The sequence below is a fragment of the Sphaeramia orbicularis genome, chromosome 16 (genome assembly GCF_902148855.1).
Source record: "Sphaeramia orbicularis chromosome 16, fSphaOr1.1, whole genome shotgun sequence".
Lineage (NCBI taxonomy): Eukaryota > Metazoa > Chordata > Actinopteri > Kurtiformes > Apogonidae > Sphaeramia > Sphaeramia orbicularis.
Genome location: NC_043972.1, coordinates 16,421,867 through 16,445,918, shown reverse-complemented (window position 1 = coordinate 16,445,918; position 24,052 = coordinate 16,421,867). Strand labels below are relative to the sequence as shown.

Sequence of the window (24,052 nt, the reverse complement as noted above, 5' to 3'; positions counted from 1 at the left end):
TTTGAGGAACACTTGCGCAAGTTTCAGGAAGCGTGTGAAGGCAGTTATTGAGAAAGAAGGACACATAGAATAAAAACATTTTCTATTATGTCAATTTTCTTGTGGCAAATAAATTCTCATGACTTTCAGTAAACTAATTGGTCATACACTGTCTTTCAATCCCTTTCAATCAAAATATTGTAAATTTTGCTTCCCCACCCTGTATATGGGTGCTTCTATGAAACTGGGTTCATTTTGGTACCTGGCACTTTTCAAGCTTTTTTTTTAGACCCAATAATAAAAGAGAAATTTAGACATATTTTCCCCCCAGGATGTACCTAATGATGGCCTCAGGTAAATGGAAAAAAATTATACTCTTGCTGTGAGACATCCCAAAATGAATACATTTTTTTTAATAAAATACTGGGGCTAAAAATAGGACCAAAATTGGGACAGGAAAAGCTACCTAGGTATCAGTGCATTTGATCTGGAAAACATGGCTGTAAATGGTCTTATTTAGCGCTATAAATAAAGACACTGTGTTTAAATTTGATGATCCTAGTCATTTTTCTAATCCAGACATACAGGTTTTTCATGAATCTCAGTTTCATTCCAGGTTTTGTGTGTAACCCATCGTGTCCACTCATGTTACATGCAGAACCTGCCCATTTAAACACAAATAAATTGTGAGTGATTTTGCAACAGTGGTCATTTTTGTGAAACACTCTGTCTTGCATATTTACTTTGATTCCTAAATTGTACCTGTGAGAGAATTAAAAAAAATATTGGCAAGAATAGTAGCACATAATTTTCGTGTCCTTTTTATCGTGTCACATGCAGATTTTTCTATAAAAATCTGAAAAATAGTTTCTCTTGTATCTCAGTAAATATTTATTTTTAAAATAGACCCAAAGTGCTTCCAAACTGGCTTTATAACATTAGTCTACATCTAGTTTGAATTTTTAGCCCCATGTCCTGTTTTTAGGGACCAGTTTCATAGAAGCACCCATATGACAATTTAGGATTTCAATGCACAGGGTCCCACTAGAACAAGCCCAAAAGACGCCTTAATAACTTAAAGGTATGACTTAGTTTTAAACATAAAAAGAATTTGGTTATGATTAGAAAAATGTTTGGGAGCAGCTGCAAGAACAGAAGAGAGAAAACACAAAAATAAACACAGCAGAACATAAGGTGAGGTCTGTGTCTAAGTCGACCAACCCAATCTGCTTCTTCTAGGTTTTCTGTGGCTTAACAACATCACATGACCCAAGTTATTAATTTTCCACGAAGGAATATGCACACTTGTGGGCGAAGGTTTTAAGAATAACACAAATTAATTATCTGCTTGAATGTTATTTATTTGTCATTAACCCATAAACACCTATTGCTACTTTTGTGGCAGTTCCCGTATGATTTTTTCCTCTAAATTTAACATTTCTGAAGTGTTTAATAACCATTTATTGTAATATTACCCTCTGTGTTTTGCATTGTTTCAAGAAAAATCATGTATTTTCCCACTGATCATGTAGATGTTCACAAAAGTTCAGATTAAAGTTGAGGGTTATTATATAAGAAACAGAGAAAACTGAAGAAAAAGCATCTGTGTGTTATTTATGCAATAAATTATATACATTTTTCAAATTGGATTTTAATATATATATATATATATATATATATATATATATATATATATATATATATACACACTTTGTTTTGTTTTTTTTGTTTTTTTGTCCTTTTATGTTGATATAGTAGGTTAAAGTGAAAAAAATATCAATGAAGTTGTGCTGAAAAAAAAGACACCAAACATGGGTATAGTAAACATTTGTTTATATAGTATATAAAGGCAAAATTAAAAGGACTGAAAAACAGCCAAAATAGGCTCAGACCCCTAAGGGTTAATACTTGAATGTTTCTGTTTATTTGTTTTTTTTTATTGTTGTTGTTGTTGTTGTTGTTTTTTCACAATAAAACTTGGTTAAATAATTTCAGTGTTCGTATTAGTGCTTTTTGAACATTTTGAGCACATTTCAACAATACCACGATAACAATGATAACCATGATCATTTTGGTCACAATAACAAAACATAATAATGATATGAAATTTTCATATTGTTACATCCCTAATAGATAGATAGATAGATAGATAGATAGATAGATAGATAGATAGATAGATAGATAGATAGATAGATAGATAGATAGATAGATAGATAGATAGATAGATAGATAGATAGATAGATAGATAGATAGATAGAGATGTATCGATTACCGGCATAACAGTAAACCAAGTAAAATTGCCAATGGTTAGTATTACCGTTTAAATTCTAATTATCATGATAATCGTGTTTGATTACCACACTTTTCCGGAGAAAACGCAAATGTAAAGATCTGCTTTTATGTCAAATATTTTGAGTATAGTTTTAATTTATTGCAATTTAGATTTTATATACCTAAAATTTGGAACCAATATTCACTTTTAAAGTCTTTGAAAAGGTTCGTTAAGCATCTGTGTGTTATTTATGCAATAAATTATATACATTTTTCAAATTGGATTTTACATATATATATATATATATATATATATATATTGTTTGTTTGTTTGTTTGTTTGTTTTTTGTCCTTTTATGTTGATATAGTAGGTTAAAGTGAAAAAAATATGAACGAAGTTGTGCTGAAAAAAAAGACACCAAACATGGGTATAGTAAACATTTGTTTATATAGTATATAAAGGCAAAATTAAAAGGACTGAAAAACAGCCAAAATTGGCTCAGACCCCTAAGGGTTAATACTTGAATGTTTCTGTTTATTTGTTTGTTTGTTTTTTGTTGTTGTTTTTTTCACAATAAAACTTGGTTAAATAATTTCAGTGTTCGTATTAGTGCTTTTTGAACATTTTGAGCACATTTCAACAATACCACGATAACAATGATAACCATGATCATTTTGGTCACAATAACAAAACATAATAATGATATGAAATTTTCATATCGTTACATCCCTAATAGATAGATAGATAGATAGATAGATAGATAGATAGATAGATAGATAGATAGATAAAATACCATTAACCTTCTAATTCAATCAATGAACGCAATAATACGTAATAAAGAGGCAGACGAGATGAAAATTGTGAATACTTTTTTATTTTCTTTAAACTTGTGCATCAACTTCAAAGGGTAAACTGTGTGCACTCCATTTTGTTTTCACAACAAGTTCAAAATTAGTTAAGTGTTCTTTATTTTTTATTCTTTTGTTTTTTTAAATACATCTTTTTCCGTTTTTAAAACCATTTACACACGATTGCTCAGCACTGAATTCTAGCGGTCTATCATTAATCAGGGGTGTAGAATGATAAGCATCATTGGCCGTCTTCCTCCTTTCCTTGTGTGTGTATGCACTATATATTTGCTCTAACCTGTATTGTCATTACTCTTTCATGTGAAGTAAAAATATCTTTCTTTAAATATGATTCCTTTACATGATAAAAATAGTTTGTTTGTTTTTTTTCTTCTTCTTCTTCTTCTCCAAAACAACAATATGTCACTGATGCTTTGTCTCTCTCTCTCTCTCTCTCTCTCTCTCTCTCTCTGTCTCTCTCTCTCTCTCTGCAGGAGAACAGAGTACGAATTGGTGTGAATCTGCTCCATGGAGGATGGGTGCACCCTGTGTGTTTATGTGTGTGTGTTTGTGTATTTTCAAGCGTTTGTGTTTGTGTATGTGTGTGTTCGTCGGCTCCGTCTATATAGAGTACCACCTAGAGTCCCACCCCTCTGCCATGGATGACACTCATCATGGTGTGTTTCGTGTTGATAAAAATCATTACAAAATTTTTGATTCTCTTCGTACAAAAACACTTTTTCATAGAAATTGCATTTGCACAAGTAAATGTGGAGCCAAAGAAAAGAAAAAAGAAAAGCCACAGGAAGTACAAAATGAAACTGGAGACCTGACACTGAGCAAATGTTAAAAAAAAACAAACAAACAAAAAAAAAAAATCAAAGAAAAAAACAAAAAAAAAAAACAAACAGTGTGTACCCATACAGAGTTAAAGTGAGGTGTATTTACTGCAATAGTGGAAATCCAGTCCGTAGATATAAATAAGGAATTTCATAAATAAAACAATAAATACTTTGAATAAATAGAGTTTGTGTGTTGTGTGATTGCTGTGAATTTAGACTCGGTGAGACGTGCCCACGCCGTTCCCAAGTTCCTCCATATTGACATTAAGGGTGTGTACCTCCATAGAATCCTGTTTGAAGTGACTACTGGCTGATACATGGACATCAACAGCTCACTATATTGCCCCTAACCCTGCAATTCTCTGCTTTATTTAACCATATAATCTGCTTCTAAAAGTCCCCCACCCCCACCCCCACCCCCATCCCCACACCTCCCCCTCCCCTACATTAAAGACTAAAAGTGTTAGTATTCTGAAACACAAATAAATGATATCACTTATTGCCTGATGGATGATATACAGTATATCCATTTTTGATGTCGATCAATATATGTAACTAAGCAATGCCTCGCTGTACATTTTGGGAGCTCGCCATCATCTTCAAGGGGGGAGGGGGAGGGGGGGGGGGGGCTTTCATTTTAATTAAGTTAAAAGCCCCTGCGCACGTTCTGGTCGCAATTGTTGAAAATAAACTATCCTTTAAAAAGTCGATTAGCGTCCTCTCGTCGATGCTGCTCGACCCGCCTCTGTAGAGCTGTGCGGTGAAAGACTGGCTGAGCAGCAGCGAAAAAAAGGATATTAGGTCCAAATATTTTTTTTTTTTTTCTTGTGTGTGTGTTTTTTTGTTGTTTTTTTTTTTTTTTTTTTTTTAACTTTAGGGACCACCTTCATTCCATCGTAAATTTCTTTCAGCATTCTTTTTTAACTTCAACTCCTGGGTTTTTAAATCCTGGCACAGAGTAATGAGGTAACTCGCTGAAATTTCACCCAGGTTCAAGTTATTTCCACAGGAAATAGTGTTGAATCTCTTATCCCTAACTAATTATAAAGAAACAAGAACGACATTTTTGTCAGTGTACTCCCAAAGCACCTCGTCCTCTACTGTCAAAATAATCCAACTGTTAACCACTATTACCCACCCCTCCCTTCCAATGTACCCCCACCCTTTATCCCCCCCAGCTTCTCCTCACACTTCCTGCAGTGTAGAAGAGAGGGTGAGAAAGCTCTTTCCATTTTCAGGCCATGGTCTCTTTCCCTGGCAGTCTGCGGTCGTTGAAGGTGTGCATGTTGATGACTTCCTCCGTCTTCACCATGACGGGCGGCTGGGGCTTGTGTTTGAGCCGACGCTGGCACTTGAGGGAAACCCGCAGTTCGTCCACCATGGCGCTGCAGAAGGACCTCTGCGGAAAGAAGAAGAAAAAAAAAAAAAAACAACAGATTTCAGAAACGGTTTCTCTGTCCAAAAAAAAAAAAAAAATGTTCCAGGCAAAAGAACACGCTGGCTGTCCCCACGGGCGGCCTCGTCGTCTGTAACCACCACGTCGCCATGAGGGTGTTATATACGGTGTAGCAGGCTGATAATGCAGGGTGGGAGTGGGTGAAAGCGTCTGATGGAGGGGGGAGGGGGTGGAGGTGTGGGGTTCATAACCATAGGCTGTGTAGTAGAGTGTAAAAGCATGTAATTACTCAACATAGTGTCAGAAATCATCAGTGGAGGATTTGGATTTGTGGTGGTTGGTAGCCATGCAGGGCTTTTAACACACACACACACACACACACACACACATATACACACACATAGCAAATAATGTGTTCAAAAACAGGCAGATTTATGTAACCTCAGACTGAAACACAACCCTTTAGGTTTAATACGGTACAGAAGCTACTTTGTCTTTTCATGTTCCACTTTACTCTTTTCAATAGTCACTTTTCCATCGGACATCTTCGCAAAACTTTACGATATTTACTAAATGTCAAAAACAACAGAAGTGCGTAATGTCAGTTTTTCCATTAAATCACAAATGCAATGATTTAATAAAATAAAATAAATTTTTGGAAACCAATAGATTAGAGAAAATTTCATTTGGGAACTAACATAAAAGTAGTGCTGGGTCTTTATGGGTGAAATGTATTTAATTACTCCATTATTATTTCATTATTACATCTCTAGTCAGTTTGTGATTATATATAAATTGCGAAAACTATATTCATGTCTCTTTCTTTCCCTTTTCCACTTGTTCCCTCATAATTAGAGGCCACTGTTTTCACATGACCAACATGTTTGGCATCCCATCATGCACTGAGGCTCTAACTACTGAGCACATGTCCTTTGTATTGTAACTGAGACTCGATGTAGTCAAAATGTGTCGGAAATGGTCTCCCCATAGATAATATAGATCTTTTATTTCTGTATCACTAGTCGCTTTTCCATTGGACATCTGTGCAAAACTTTACAATATTTACTAAATGTTGAAAAAACAGAAGTGCGTAATGTCGTTTTTTCCGTTAAATCACAAATGCGATGATTTGTTTATTTATTATCGTGAGATGACACGAGAAGTCATTCCATAAACATGGCGACGTACGTAAACATGGGTCAAAACACAGTAATGTCGTGTCATAGAGCGAATTTTAATTGATCGCCATTCCAACATTTATTTCAATATAAACTAGCTCGTTGTTTTGGATAATCCCTTATGGTCCAACTAAAGCAAAAAATGAATTTAAAAGTTAAAATGACACTAATTAAACTAAACACTAATCTGTCAAATTGTCTCTAAAATGTCCCATCAGATTTTGAATACTGTTTTGACCCATATCGTGTTGATTTACAGATATACTATTATTAAAAAAACGAGATTAATTAATTAATTATTTATTTATTTTTAAATGAACCTATTTTTCATGGAGTTACAAAAATGTCCACTCATTTGGACACCATGTGTTTAATTTTTGAAGCAAAGAAACATGTATTTAAAACGCAATATCAGAAAGTGATATTCTGTGTGAAAACTATGAAACAAAAGAATTTCTGATGCAGCTAATCTGATGTTTTTTCACATTTTATCATACTCTAATACTAGTGATACTCACTTCATGGAGATAATATTAATTTTTATTATTCATTCATTTTCTGAACCCGCTTTATCCTCACTAGGGTCACAGGGGTCACTTTGAGCATATCCCAGCTACATAGGGGCGAAGGCGGGGTACATCCTGGACATTTCGCTAGTTCATCTCAGGGCTGAACATATAGAGACAAACAATCACTCTCACATTCACACCTACGGGCAATTTAGATTAACCTATTAACCTATTAATGCATGTCTTTGGATGGTGGGAAGAAGGCGGAGTACCCGGAGAGAACCCACGCAGACACGGGGAGAACATGCAAACTCCACGCAGAAAGGTCCCACCCACCGTCGACTGGTGTTGGAATCGAACCCAGGACCTTCTTGCTGTGAGGCACGAGTGCTAACCACTGCACCACGGCCCATTAATTTTTTTTTTTTTTTTTTTTTTTTTTTTTTTTGAGATTTCGAATACTGTGTTTTGACCCATATTGTGTTGATTTACAGATATATTATTATAAAAAAACGAAATTGAATTTTTTTTTTTTCAGATGAACCTATTTTTCATGGACTTACAAAAATGTCCACTCATTTGGACATCATGTGTTTAATTTTTGAAGCAAAGAAACATGTATTTAAAACGCAATATCAGAAAGTGAAACTGTGAGAAAACTAAGAAACAAAAGCATTTCTGATGCAGCTAATCTGATGTTTTTTTACATTTTATCATACTCTAATACTAGTTCTTACTCACTTCATGGAGATAATATTATTATTATTTTTTTTTTTTTGTTTTGTTTAAGAAAACTGTTAATTACAGTCTAATAACAATTGGCAACTGATTTACACTTAATCATGTTATCATGAGATCAGGTTTATCAAGAAGTTACAGTAATGGTATGAATGTCAGTGTATGGGATGGTGCATAAGCGTCCACTGTGTCGGCTGATATGGAACTAAAACAACAAAACCTGTGAATGTACAAGAGAACAGCTGTCCACTGTGGTGACCAGTATGCATGAAAGGGTTAATATCTGGTAGGATCATTTGTAAATGGGTATTAACATATTAGCGTACATAGGAAAAAGGATGTGTGATATTATTATTATTATTATTATTATTATTATTATTATTATTATTATTATTATTATTATTATTATTATTATTATATTAACCCTCTATCTCGGACTAAAATAAAAAATGATTCCGTTTCCTGGTGTGTCCACACAAACCGCGCCATGTTTCTTTTAAAACTCTTCTTCTTCACTTGTTATATTTGTCAATATCCGTTTTTTTTTTTTTTATTCACGTGACTCTAGTTGTGGAAAAAGGTCTTTCCATTACAGTTTTGCATGATATATCATTTGCGCTACACCTGAAAAACCACCTCCTGCCAGTGCAAAAACTTTTAATCGAAAAACGAGATTTTTTTGTGAAATTGTCGTTTTTCCATTAGGTAAATTTTTATGCGCAAGTTATATTCACGCAATTCGAGGGTCAATGGAAAAGCAACTTCTGTTTTCTTTCTGTTTTGCCCATGATTCTCTGCTCCAAACACAGTTATCAGTCGTCGAACAGAATTAGCACATGGGCTTCGGTAAACGATAACAATCACATTTCAAGGTGCAAAACTTCATATGGACCATCAACCACCTCCGTATAAGGAGTAAAACTGTGAAACTGCTACTGATTTAAGTGAAAACACCAAACAAATGTACGCTTTTTAATAGAGGCGTAAAGTTATGGCTGAAACAAAACCAACACTGTTCTCACACGTGATATTTTCTTATAGATGGCAGCGTTTTTATCACCTGGACTGTGTTATGTTTAGTTTTAGTCTACTAGGTGTTGGAAATCAGTGTTTCACTACATGGACTTATACTGAATTTGGTATTTATTCATATTGTATGTTGCAGTTACAATGCTGTAAATGTAATCTAAAAAAAAAAAAAGTAGAACTGTGCTTTATATGTTTTTATTAATAAAATAAAATTACGCATTTTCTTAAGAAAGGAAGGCATGTAAAGTGTTTGATTTTAAAAATTATAATGGATACAAAGACATTCTAACTGCATTTTCACTGAACTGTAACATATATACTGTATGTACATTCCATTATTAATGCAATTTCAAGCAAAACCCGGGATTGTGTTCTTGCTACCAGTACATTTCAGTCATATATAGGCCTGAGATGGGATGTAAGTATGATGGTAAGGTGATATATTAATTCTTTTTTTTTTTTTTTCCACTTTATTGGCATCTTTTTTCTATAAGAAGTAATTAACATCATTAATAAAAAGAGAGAGAGAAAAAATCTGTAAATAAAAATAAAACATAGCAGACAAAAAAGAGAGAGAAAAATAAACTAAACTAAGCTAAAGTAAACTAAACTAAAGTAAACTAAACTAAACTAAACTAAACTAAAATAAATAGAAAACATCTTGAGATTGGGCCACCAGGGAGGACCTATTAAAGTTTTAACCCAGTAAATTTAGTAAAAGTTCTCCATTTTTGTTAAAATCAAAACAGAAACAGACTGGAAGCTATGAAAAAAAAGTGTTTGATTTTAAATATTGTAATTATAATGGATACAATCAGATTCCAGCTGCATTTTCACCACACTGTAATTTATATATTTATATTGTATATTCCATTATTAATCCAGTTTCAAGCAAAATCTGGGTTGTGTTCTTGCTGACAGTACATTTCAGTCATATATAGGCCTAAAGAGCTGCACCAGCTAAGGATGATGATAGGGTGATATATTAAAGTTTTTTTTTCTTTTTATTTTATTGCCGTCTTTTTCCTATAACAGGCAATTAACATCATTAATGAAAAGAGAGAGAGAGAAAAAATATGTAAATAAAAATAAAACATAGCAGACAAAGAAGAGAGAGAAAAATAAAATAAAATAAAATAAAATAAAATAAAATAAAATAAAATAAAATAAAATAAATAGAAAACACATCTTGAGATTGGGCCACCAGGGGGACATAGTAAAGTTGTAACCCAGTAAATTTAGTAAAAGTTCTCCATTTTTGTTAAAATCAAAATAGAAACAGGCAAGAAGCCATGAAAAAAAGTGTTCGATTTTAAATATTGTAATTATAATGGATACAATCAGATTCCAGCTGCATTTTCACCACACTGTAATTTATATATTTATATTGTATATTCCAATATTAATCCAGTTTAAAGCAAAACCTGGGTTGTGTTCTTGCTGACAGTACATTTCAGTCATATATAGGCCTAAAGAGCTGCACCAGCTAAGGATGATGATAGGGTGATATATTAAAGTTTTTTTTTTTGTTTTGTTTTTTTTTTTATTGCCATCTTTTTTCTATAACAGGCAATTAACATCATTAATGAAAAGAGAGAGAGAAAAAATATGTAAAAAACAAACAAACAAAAAAAAACAAACATAGCAGACAAAGAAGAGAGAGAAAAATAAAATAAAATAAAATAAAATAAATAGAAAACACATCTTGAGATTGGGCCACCAGGGGGACATAGTAAAGTTGTAACCCAGTAAATTTAGTAAAAGTTCTCCATTTTTGTTAAAATCAAAATAGAAACAGGCAAGAAGCCATGAAAAAAAGTGTTCGATTTTAAATATTGTAATTATAATGGATACAATCAGATTCCAGCTGCATTTTCACCACACTGTAATTTATATATTTATATTGTATATTCCAATATTAATCCAGTTTCAAGCAAAATCTGGGTTGTGTTCTTGCTGACAGTACATTTCAGTCATATATAGGCCTAAAGAGCTGCACCAGCTAAGGATGTAAGTATGATAATAAGGCGATATATTAATTTTTTTTTTTTTTTTACTTTATTGCCATCTTTGTTCTATAAGAGGCAATTAATATCATTCATGAAAAGAGAGAGAAAAAAAATCTGTAAATAAAAATAAAACATAGCAGACAAAGAAGAGAGAGAAAAATAAAGTAAAATAAAATAAGATAAACAGAAAACACATCTCGAGATTGTGCCTCCTATTAAAGTTTTAACCCAGTAAATTTAGTAAAAGTTCTCCATTTTTGTTAAAATCAAAATAGCAACAGATATTTCCCCATTTCTGTAACAACTTAATTGTGAATATCATCTTTGTGAAGCTTCCGTGAAAAACCATTTAAAAGCTAATGACGTCTAAATAAAACATAACACATGCAGCCACAGAGACACACCCTGACATATTCATAATCGATTATCTCTTCCAAATCTGACTCTGAATGTCACTAGGACAAACACAAAAATTAGAGAATTCGTACTAACATGCAAACGTTGTCCAACATGAATAAATAATACATCTGTGAAGGTTTCAGTCGTTTAATTGTTTTGTTTTTTAGCTAAACTCAGTGCTCATCCATCCTGTTTCCAACTTCAGTCCATTAATGGTCTGTAATCTGCACTGTACAAAAACAAAATACACTCCCATGTGCAGGAATCGGGTGGTTCTACCTCACCTCTGCTGAGCTGAATGAGCGCATGTTCGTATTTTAAGGAATGTAATTAATATTTCCCTCATTAATGGTGTATTATTTCACCCACCCACAACCCATCCGCTATTAATCAGAATATTAATTTTTATGACTCAACCCTCGCAATCTACAGAATAACGGCGGTGCCTGCAGATATGTGACTGAGTGGGCAGGGTGGAAGGTTGAACAGCGCTGTTAACGCTGCCCGGTCCCAAACCGATCTACACGTCATGATTATAGAGTCAAACAGGATCCAACGCGGACCGTAGGAGTCGCCGTTGGCCGGTTGCTTTTTCTCCTACAAGTTTGCGATACCAGTGATGAATGAGAAAACACTGGGAACGTCGACCAAGGGCTAATTAAACTGGACCATGTTATTGTTTGGACATGATTCATAACCCATAACCAGACCTCCTCTGTCTGGTTTTAAATCCCTTCTTAAAACTCGTCTTTTCTCCTTGGCTTTTGAAACCACATGAGATGTTTGAACGTATTATTTTTATTCAGTTGCTTTATTTACAGTAACATCTGTCAGAGTAATAAGCTACATGGTGTGATAATATTATACCTGTATGTGCAATAACTTATTTATAAATATGTATATGTGTAAATATTACGTGAAAATCTATTTCTCTGGTACTTCTCCATTTGATTCTGTTGGCTCTTCTTGTTTTGTCCACCTGTAAAATGCAGCTGAACGGAGTCCAAGAACGATTTCGCCACGGGGACAATAAAGTATATCTTATCTTATCTTATCTTATCTTATTTGGCATTGGTTTATTCTTCTTATTTGTTGTTGTTTTTAATTGTACAGCTTTTTTATGTTTTTAATCTATTCTTATATTTTATTCTTTTATTCAGGTTTTATCTATTCTTCTGTATTTTTATTTATTTATATATTTATCTGGTTTTTTTTTACTCTATTCTTGTATTTTTCTGTTATTTTGGTTTTGATTTATTTTTCTGTACAGCACTTTCGTCCACTGTGATTGTTTTAAAGTGCTTTACAAAAAAAGTTGGATTGGATTGGATTGGATAAAGACCCAAATATCCACTGCCAACCAAAACCATCTACTGGTCTAAACTGTCTAACACCGTGGTTTCCGACCTTTTTTGGCTCATGACCTCAGTTTAACATCACACATTTCTGGTGACCCCAGACATTCAAAACAGAGACTTTTTTGCCAAAATAAATTTGGTTTTGATCATGTTATAGTTTGCTATACTATGTGGTGATCCATGTTGAAAGCAATTAACACTAATATTTAAAATTCATATTCTGATAAAATATATACTGTGATTAATTTTTCTTTACTTTTTTAACCGATAAGGACCCAGTGTTACTTTTGTGGCAGTTCCAAAATGAAAAAATAAATAAATAAATAAATAAATAAATAAATATATATATATATATATATATATATATATATATATATATATATATATACATATATATATATATATATATATATATATATATATATATATATTTTTTTTTTTTTTTTTTTTTCCTTTCTTAAGTGACATCACCATTTATTGCTGTGGTTCCCAATCTTTTTTGGCTTGTGACCCCATTACAACATCATAAATTTTTGGAAACCGATAGATTGGAGAAAATTTCATTTGGGAACTAACATAAAAGTAGTGCTGGGTCTTTATGGGTGAAATGTATTTAATTACTCCATTATTATTTCATTATTACATCTCTAGTCAGTTTGTGATTATATATAAATTGCGAAAACTATATTCATGTCTCTTTCTTTCCTTTTTCCACTTGTTCCCTCATAATTAGAGGCCACTGTTTTCACATGACCAACATGTTTGGCATCCCATCATGCACTGAGGCTCTAACTACTGAGCACATGTCCTTTAAATTGTAACTGAGACTCGATGTAGTCAAAATGTGTCGGAAATGGTCTCCCCATAGATAATATAGATCTTTTATTTCTGTATCACTAGTCGCTTTTCCATTGGACATCTGTGCAAAACTTTACTGATATTTACTAAATGTTGAAAAAAAAACAAAGTGCGTAATGTCAGTTTTTCCATTAAATCACAAATGCGATGATTTGTTTATCATTGCGAGATGACACGAGAAGTCATTCCATGAACATGGCTACGAACGTAAATATGGTGTTGATTTACAGATATATTCATTATTATTACATATTACCTCTCTATCTTGTACTAAATTAAAAAAATATTCAGTTTCCTGGTGTGCCCACATATACAGTGCCATATTTCTTTTAAAACTCTTCTTCTTCGCTTGTTGTAACATCCATCAACATCCGTTTTTTGTTTTTTTTTTTTTGCTCAGGTGACTCTAGTTGCGGAAAAAAGGTCTTTCCTTTGCAGTTTTGCGTGATATACCAATTGCACTACATCCGAAAAGCCACTTCTTGCCAGCGCAAAAACTTTTAATCGAAAAACGAGAGTTTTGGCGAAATTGTCATTTTTCCATTAGGCAAATTTTGATGCGCAAGTTATATTCACGCAATTTGAGGGTCAATGGCAAAGCAAGTAGTGTCTAAAACTTTCTGGCTGTTATATTTTTGCTCTACTTACTTGTTGAACAATGAAGATTTACTTAAGAGTAGTGACAGTTACATTAAAATTACCTTAACAACTAATATCAGCCTAATAATAAAGAATTTTTGGGCTGATTTACCCCAGATCGCATCCCTGTATTTGACCTTGTATTGAATCAGGAATCTCAAACCTTCGACCAGATATATTTGATATTTTAGGGGTAAAATCTGAACAGTTACGTCACTACTTTCCAAGTGGTACAAAATAAAAGAGAAGGTGATGGTGTCCCCAAGCAACAGTAAATACGTTAGCCCTCGAGGCTAACAAGGCTAACACTGACACACACACAAAAAACCCTCATGTCACCTTGGCTGGTTCCTCGACTTCTTTAGTATTCTGCTGACAGTATAATCTTCCTAATATCCTGTAGGGTGTGATGCTCCACTGTTTTCACATCTCGCAGAGTGTGTTCATGTCTGAGATTAGAGATCTGTGTGTGATGCAGCCTCAGTCAGGACGTTAAAATTCCTGTAGTTGTGGCTGAATCTGTCACAAATTAAGACTAATGACCTGTCAAGACTAATATTTCCTGACTAAAATGCCATTTACATGTGGATGAGATACACAGATATAGAGAAAACATTTGTGTTGTAAAATATGTATATTAGTGTGAACGGGGCATGAAACCTTTGTTATCAGAGTCATTTAATTTAACCAGTGGCTTCAGCTGATAAAAGAAGGAAAACATAGGCTGTAGTTTTTGGTTTAATAATCTTAAACCTATTATTATTATTATTATTATTATTATTATTATTATTATCAATAATGAAGCTGGAATTTCCCCTTGTGGGACTAATAATCTTATTTTATGCACACCTATGCGTGCAATATGTGTCCAACATATTGAAAAAATGTCATCATGATAATTGTATGCTTAACCCTATAATGCCAAATGTATCATATTTGATACATGAGTTTTGAAGCCCTCTACATGATCAGTGTGATATTTTTTTTCTTGAAAAACCTGGTGTATACAATTAGATACATATGCAATACACAGATAATCCACCAGGGGGGAGGAATTCCTTCACCAGAGGCCTTTCCGGTGACACTACAAGACTGTCATTAATGAGGAAGGAGGCCGAACTTTGACAATTTAGAAAAGGAATTACCAATTTGTTAGATATGTTTATGTTATATTATGTTTTTGTTTGTTCAAAAATAATAATATTTGGGCATTGAGACCTGATGTATTAAATATGATACAAATTTAACCCTTTCATGCACGAATTATGAGAACCTTAATCAAAATTTTTTCCTGAGTGTTTTTATTCCTCTTCAGGCATGAAAAAAACAATGCGACTGAAAAACTTCTTCTGAAAAATAAATTAAAATAAAATAAAAATTATTTAAAAATATTTTTAAAAAATACATAAAAAAAATAATAATGAAAAAAAAAAAAAAATCTTATGAACCTATTTTTCATTAAGTTGCAAAAATGTCCACTCAGCCGGACACCACACGTTTAATTTTTGACGCACAGAAACATGAATTTAGTGATAAATTGGATGAAAACTATGGGGAGGGCTTGTGATTCTGGGGGTTTATGCTCAGGAGAGATCTACATAATGTTACCAATTCATGTCAGAAAAGATATGTAGTGTCTTAAAACTTTAATAAAGATATGTGTAAAAAAAAAAAAAAAAAAAAAAAAAAAAAACAACAAAAAGAACAACAAAATCCATGAATATACAAGAGAACAGCTACAGAATAGCTGTCCACTGTAGTGACCAGTATGGGGTTAAACTCATACATGGAAATTGCTATTTGAAAAAAAAAAAAAAAAAAAAAAATTGGGTTGTTCAGAAGGACCAATAAAGGCTCCAGTTTCAAAGAACTGGAATTTTCTGTCAGTGATTTAATGGTTCAGGCTTTACGGGGTTAATCAGTTGTCCCAATCAAATTGGGAAAAGTCATGAAATATGAAGCAAAAAAAAAAAAAAAAAAAAAAGTCAAGTATTATTTTTTGAATGATAAACATTGAATGGGGTTAAATTGACCCCAAGGAAAATCCGAGGGTTAAACAGATATTTCTAACCTTCATTTACAGTAATATCATACAAACTAGATCATTTTCAGAAAAGTTTCTATCTACATTATATCATCATATCTATCATAGGGTTAGAGTTCGGGTAAACAAAGGCCACACACGACGTTAATGTATTTTTGTCAAATACTGTGACATTCCATTTCCCTCTGTTCACATACAAGCACAAAAAACTATTTTCCCTCCCAAAATCTCCACTGTGGCTGCAGTTTTCTGAAATAATCATGATCAAATAATCATAATCATAATCAAAACCAAAACACATGAGAAAATCTCTGTTTTGCCAGATATCCAGCTGTGTGTAACCATGGTATCGGTTTGTCAGGTGTCCGTTTTCTGCTCTTGTGTATGCTTTTCTCAGTGTTTATGGGCAGTGCTTCAGCTGTTTCCAGAATTGCAGTGTAATCATAAACTCTGTCCCCTGTAAAGCCCTGTCTCGATAGGTCATGTTTTCTGTGCTTATTAGAGGTGACACAAACTCCTCTGAACACCGTCATACAGCACAACACAACTGCTCTGGGAATAGACAGGAGACATTCACAACTTTCATATTTTTTTTATGTTTTTGACATTTCATTGATACCACAAATGCAGCTGTAATAACCCAATATAGCTGCATTAGTTTATCATTTCATGTGACAAATGTCGCTGCAAAAATCATATTTCGCCCATTATGTTTATGTTTATGTTTATGTTTCTGCATTTGGCAGATACTTTTTTCCAAAGTGACTTACAGGGGAAAACCAATTAAATCACTCACTCAATCAAATTTTATTTATATAGCACCAGATCGCAACAAAAAAGTTATCTCATGACACTTTATATATAGAGTTAGTCAAAAACCAGACTCTAAGCCAATTTACAGAAACCCAACAGAATTATAAGTAAATTATAAGTAAATGGGAAGATTAAACAAAAAAACATATATGATGATGTGAATTCAACCAATAGTTTTGCTGCTATAGACATGAGAAATTTTGCCCATTATAAGTAAATTGGGGAAAAAACATATTTTAAAAAAATTCATAAAACATGGAAATTTTGACCTACTTTTCCCAAAATGTAGTGAGATCTATTGTGGGTCACTGGCAATATATAAACCCAATTTGGTATGAATTCAACCCATAGTTTTGCTGTTAGTGTTGACAAACAAACTGAACCAAAAACAATACCCCTTGTCTCCCCAATGGATAAAAATAATAAACTGTCTTCTGTCATTTCAGTTCATCTCATTGTAAATCTTTGGTCTGAACTGGTCTTTAGAGCTCTTCTATTTATCGTAGTGTAAAATTAGGCTACATTCAGACTGCAGCCAAATGTGGCCCAAATCCGATTTTTTTGCCCATATGTGACCTGTATCCGATCTGTTAAAGACAGTTTGAAAAACACAAATCCGATTTTTTCAAATCCAACCCAGGCCACTTTCATATGTGGTCCTAAATTCGATACGCATCCGATATTTTGCAATGCAGCTTCAGTGTGAACGCCCAGGTCGCATTTATCTGACCTTTACATCAATGAAATGCGACAAACAACACAATTCTTTGTCCCAGGAGGAGGAGCGACAAGAAAACTATATTTACTTTCGTAAACACAGTGTGTGCCAGCGAGGTCACGTATTACACCAGGACCTCTTTTGTGCATGTGGGTCACTTCAGAGTCGCATTCAGTTCATACTCAAAACTGATAGAAGTCACATTTAATGTGTAATATGAACGAGCACACAAAAAAAATCGGATTTCACCAAGAAATCTGAATTGTGCGTTCAGACTGCAGGAAAATGTGGCCCAAATCGGATATTTCTGCCCATATGGGATGTGTATCCGATCTGTTAAAGACAATTTGAACAGCACAAATCCGATTTTTTCAAATCCAACCCAGGCCACTTTCATATGTGGTCCTAAATCCAATACATATCCGATATTTTGCAATGCAACTTCAGTGTGAACGTCCAGGTCGCATTTATCCGACCTTTACATCAATGAAATGCGACAAACAACACAATTCTTTGTCCCAGGAGGATGAGCGACAAGAAAAATATATTTACTTTCGTAAACACAGTCTGTGCCAGCGAGGTCATGTATTACACCAGGACCTCTTTTGAGCATGTGGGTCACTTCAGGGTCGCATTCAGTTCATACTGAAAACTGATAGAAGTCACATTTAATGTGTAATATGAAAAAGCATATTATTGTATATTGTATATTGTGCCCTGCGATGAACTGGCGACTTGTCCAGGGTGTACCCCGCCTTCGCCCCTATGTAGATGGGATAGGCTCCAAGCGACCGCCGTGACCCTAGTAAAGCGGGTTCAGAAAATGAATGAATGAATGAATGAAAAAGCCCACAAAAAATCGGATTTCACCAAAAAATCTGAATTGTGCATTAAGACCTGCTGTCTGAACGTGGTCTAAGGCTACGTTCAGACGGCAGGAAAATGTGGCCCAAATCGGATATTTCTGCCCATATGGGATGTGTATCTGATCTGTTAAAGACAGTCTGCACAGCACAAATATGATTTTTTCACATTCGACCCAGATTTAGATGAAATTTTCAGGAAATATTGCTACTGGCACAAGGACCAAATAAGTGCTCCCAGTGCTTTTCTAGTTTGCAATGTCGACTTCAGTCTGGACGGCCAGGTCGTGTTTTTCCGATCTTTACGTCATTGAAATGCACCAAACATCACAATTCTGCATCCCAGGAGGAGGAGCGAGAATTTTTTTTTTTTTTTTTACTTCCGTAAGCACAGTGTGTACCTGCGTGGTCATGTATTACATCAGGACCTCTTTTGTACATGTGGGTCACTTTAGGGTCACATTCTGTTCATACTCAAAACTGATAGAATTCACATTCAATGTGTAATATGAACGAGCACACCAAAAAAACGAATTTCACCAAAAATCCGAATTGTGTATTAAGACTATGTTTACAGTAGTAAATATATTTTTCCCACCCTTCCTCCTCCTGGGAAGCAAAATTGTGACGTTTGTAGCATTTCAATGACATAAAGGTCGGCTAAATGCGACCTGGCCGTTCAGACTGAAGTCACGTTGCAAAATATCAGATACATGTTGGATTTAGGACCACATATGAAAGTGACCTGGGTCGGATTTGAAAAAAAAAATCGGATTTGTGCTGTTCAAACTGTCTTTAACAGATCGGATCAGGTCACATATGGGCAAAAAAATCGGACTTGGGCCACATTTGCCTGCAGTGTGAACGTAGCCTTAGAGCATGTTCAGACAACATGTGCCTGCATGTTTACGTATTCCGTCAGGACCTCTTTTGTGCATGTGGGTCACTTCACGGTTGCATTCAGTTCATACTCAAAACTGATAGAAGTCGCATTTAATGTATAATATGAACGAGCACACAAAAAAATCGGATTTCACCAAGAAATCTGAATTGTGCGTTAAGACCGTGTTTACAGAAGTAAATATATTTTTCCCACCGTTCCTCCTCCTGGGAAGCAAAATTGTGACGTTTGTCGCATTTTAATGACGTAAAGGTCAGATAAACGAGACCTGGCCATTCAGACTGAAGTCACGTTGCAAAATATCAGATATGTATCGGATTTAGGACCACATAGGACAGTGGCCTGGGTCGGATTTGTGCTGTCCAAACTGTCTTTAACAGATCGGATCAGGTCACATCTGGGCAAAAAAATCCGATTTTTGCCACATTTGCCTGCAGTGTGAACGTAGCCTTAGAGCATGCTCAGACCGCATGTGCCTGCATGGTTACGTATTACATCAGGACCTCTTTTTGTGCATGCGGGTCACTTCAGTTCATACTCAAAACTGATAGAAGTCGCATTTAATATGTAATATGAACGAGCACATAAAAAAAAAAAAATCCGAACTGTGCATTAAGACCAGCTGTCTGAACATAGTCTCCGTTATTAGAGACTTTCGGTTTTTCAGTGTTGAACATTAAAGTCGGCTGCATGATTTGGCAGTGGAGCGTGTACGCAGCATGCAGCAGTAATGTTGTTTTGACGTAACCAAACTCTGATGAGATTTTCCCTGAACACTGAATAAAGCATGTTACTGGTTCTGTCTGCGTTTAGCTCCTCCTGCACTGAACTGATTTTCACCACGGGATGTGTAAAAAGAAGAGAAAACATGTAAAAATCCTCCCAGTCACACTGAGGAGGAATCTAAGCGTAGAAAGTGATGACTCACTTTGGACAAAATAAGTAAATCTCCAGTGGGGATTCGACTGTACGTGTGTTCCAGCTCCACTTTGAAACTTAACTTGATCAGACAGCTGGATTTCTACAGATTTTCATTTAAATACTGCCGAGTGCAGCGTTCTCCACACACTATGATTATCATACTGTAGCCGAACATCTGGACACCGTGCCAAACACTTTCACTGTACAGAACCCGACTCAATATGAATTCCATGAATACATAATTCATGCACAGATTCATGCATAATTGAATGATTAAATGTATCCACATACTGTGCGACCCACTAAAGGGAAGCTGATCTCCAAAAAGGACGCTAAAGCTATGATCTGCACACTTTATCGTCCACTTTTCTCATTTAAATACTTCAAGGTTGAGGAATGTGACAGTGGTTCGTGGGTAAACACCATCATATTCACTTAAGTGGTTTTGTTTCACATGTTGTATATAACACCAAAATCATTGCCCTTTTTTATATTCAGAACTCACAACTCACATCCAAACATTTATATTCCTATACTCACTGGGAAAAAAAACTTTAAATGGGGGTTGTGGGAGGCAGGAGGCAAAACTGGGAGGTTATTTTCAAGCAAAACACACATAAAGTATAAAACTAAAAAAATACTATATCTGCAGTAATGTCCAAATGACCCTACAATATAATCATACTAATAATACTACTACTAATACAACTTCTCTGGGACTGTGATTCATTTACACATTATTATTGCACACAATAGCATCCTAACAGCACTGGTACTGCACTGGACTGGACATACTCTAGTCTACATGTCCTTCTATATACATTGTACATAAGCTTAATACACTAATTCTTTAGTGTGTTTTTTTTTTTACATTGTACATATATATGTACACATTCTTGAGTGTTTTTATATTTTCTCTTTTTATTTTTATCTAGCTGAGAACTACGTATAAGAAAAATTTTGTGATGTGCACATAATGACAGTAAGTATTCTTGAATCTTGAAAAATACTACTACTGCTAGTACTATTACTGGCCTACTACTACTACTATTACTAGGCTACTACTACTACTACTACTACTAGTAGCCTGCTACTGCTACCCTACTACTACTACTAATAGCCTACTACTACTACTACCACTACTACTACTAGTAGCCTACTACTGCTACTAGCCTTTTACTATTATTACTACTACTACAACTACTACTAGCCTTCTACTACTATTACTATTACTACTACTACTACTACTACTACTACTACTACTACTACTACTACTAGCCTTCTACTACTACTACTACTACTACTACTACTACTACTACTACTACTACTAGCCTTCTACTGCTACTACTACTAGCCTTCTACTACTACTACTACTACTACTACTACTACTACTACTAGTCTTCTACTACTACTACTACTAGTCTTCTACTACTACTACTACTAGTCTTCTACTACTACTAGCCTACTACTACTACTACTACTACTACTATTACTAGCCTACTACTACTATTACTACTACTACTACTAGCCTACTACTACTACTACTACTACTACTACTAGTCTTCTACTAGCCTACTACTACTACTACTAGTCTTCTTCTACTACTACTACTAGTCCTCTACTACTACTAGCCTACTACTACTACTAGCCTTCTACTACTACTACAACTACTACAACTACTATTGGCCTTCTGCTACTACTACTACTACTACTACTAGCCTTCTACTACTACTGCTACTACTACTAACCTTCTACTGCTACTACTACTAGTACTACTACTACTAGTCTTCTACTACTACTACTACTACTACTACTACTACTACTACTAACCTTCTACTACTACTACTACAACTACTACTAGCTTTCTACTACTACTACTACTACTACTGCTACTACTACTAACCTTCTACTTCTACTAGTCTTCTACTACTACTACTACTACTACTACTACTACTAACCTTCTACTACTACTACTACAACTACTACTAGCCTTCTACTACTACTACTACTAGTAGCCTTCTACTACTACTACTACTACTACTAGCCTTCTACTACAACAACTACTACTACTACTAGCCTTCTACTACTACTACTACTACTACTACTACTACTACTAGCCTTCTACTACTACTACTAGCCTTCTACTACTACTACTACTACTACTACTGCCAGCCTTCTACTACTACTACTACTACTACTACTACTACTACTACTACGACTACAACTACTATTAGCCTTCCACTACTACTACTACTGCTACTACTACTACTACTAGCCTTCTACTACCACTACTACTACTACCCTACTACTACTACTACCACTACTACTACTACTACTACTAGTACTACTACTACTACTACTACTACTACTACCCTACTATTACTACTACTACTACTATAAAATACAATATAATACTGGATTCTGTCCCTGTTATTTGGATATTTACCAGGAACAGCTTCCGTATGTGTCTTATTAATTGCCTGCGTTCTCTGAGGATAATTCCGTGGTATAAAAATAATTAGAAACATAAAAAATGTATGAACTACAAACAGTAAAAAAATGAGTATCAAATTGAGATCAAATGCTTTGCCAAGAACACTGATACTGGGCAGTCCTCCAAAAAGTATTATTTGTAAAAGTGCCAGAATCCCAGATAAATCATGCATGTATCATAGGTCCATACAAGACAAACTACTTCCTTTACTGGCACTGAACACTGATAATAAAATGAAATTGTCCAGCATCATTTCTCCTTCTTTGAGGCATCTCCAGTGAAAAGAATACAGCGGGTATTCATTATCTTGTACAGTACAACTTGTACAGCGTATTATTCTCCTCGGGGATTCACATCCTATTTTATGGACCTGCATGCAGTTTACATTGTCGTGACACATTTTGAGAATCTATTCTGCCAAGTCTCAGTACTATCAATAAACGTTTTAAAAGCCAAAAGAAAAGCCAAAGAAGGACACAGATGTGAGTATTGTGCGTAAACTGATGATTTCTAACCAAATATCATAACTATGGTAGCTTTTCTATTGAGCAAAAAAAATAAACTCAGTGATGTTGACAATGGCATTAATTTTGATCATACAAACCCAAATCTGAATGCAACTGTAGCTTCTATACAGTAGAGTTAGTTTAGATTATTTTAAAGCATATGATACTCATCCATAGTCAGTGTATAACCTGCAGTAGATGCTGCTGTGGAAGTTGGCGCAGAATGAAAATTCAACATTTCAGCCAGCTGAAAAGATCACTTTAACCCTTTCATTCATGAATAATGAGAATCTTAATCAAGATTTTTTTTTTCCTGAGAGTGTTTTATTCCTCTTTAGCCATGAAAAAAGCAGTGATTGAATTTTTTTTTCTTATGAACCTATTTTTTATGGGGTTACAAAAATGTCCAGTCAGCTGGACACCATGCATTTGCTGACATACTGTGTGAAAACTATGAAATACATTTTTTGATGCTGTTAATCTGTTCTCACATTTTAACATTCTAGAACCTCCTGAGACCCAGCAATGCATTTTTGTCCTCTGTAGGGGACAAGAGTTTTACAGCTTTATTTAAAAAAAAAAAAAAAAATGCTGTCCACTGCAAAGGACATTCCATAATTAAAAAAAAAAAAAATCTGAAAAACTGTTGCATCTTGCTGTTTCCAATCAAGACAGTTATTAAATATGAAAAAATCCAAAACTTTTCCTTTCCTGTTATTACTCAGATATGTAAAAAAA

General features: G+C 34.4%; 1 protein-coding gene across 1 annotated transcript in view; it reads right to left on the bottom strand.

The window, feature by feature from the left end:
* Positions 1-4,746: 4,746 nt before the first annotated feature.
* Positions 4,747-24,052, bottom strand: part of LOC115435523 (glutamate receptor ionotropic, kainate 2) — a 756,602-nt gene continuing 737,296 nt past the window's right edge. The window contains exon 16 of the mRNA XM_030157991.1: positions 4,747-5,340. Coding sequence (XP_030013851.1) covers positions 5,176-5,340 — 165 coding nt within the window. The 3' untranslated portion in view covers positions 4,747-5,175. The remainder of the gene's footprint in view (positions 5,341-24,052) is intronic.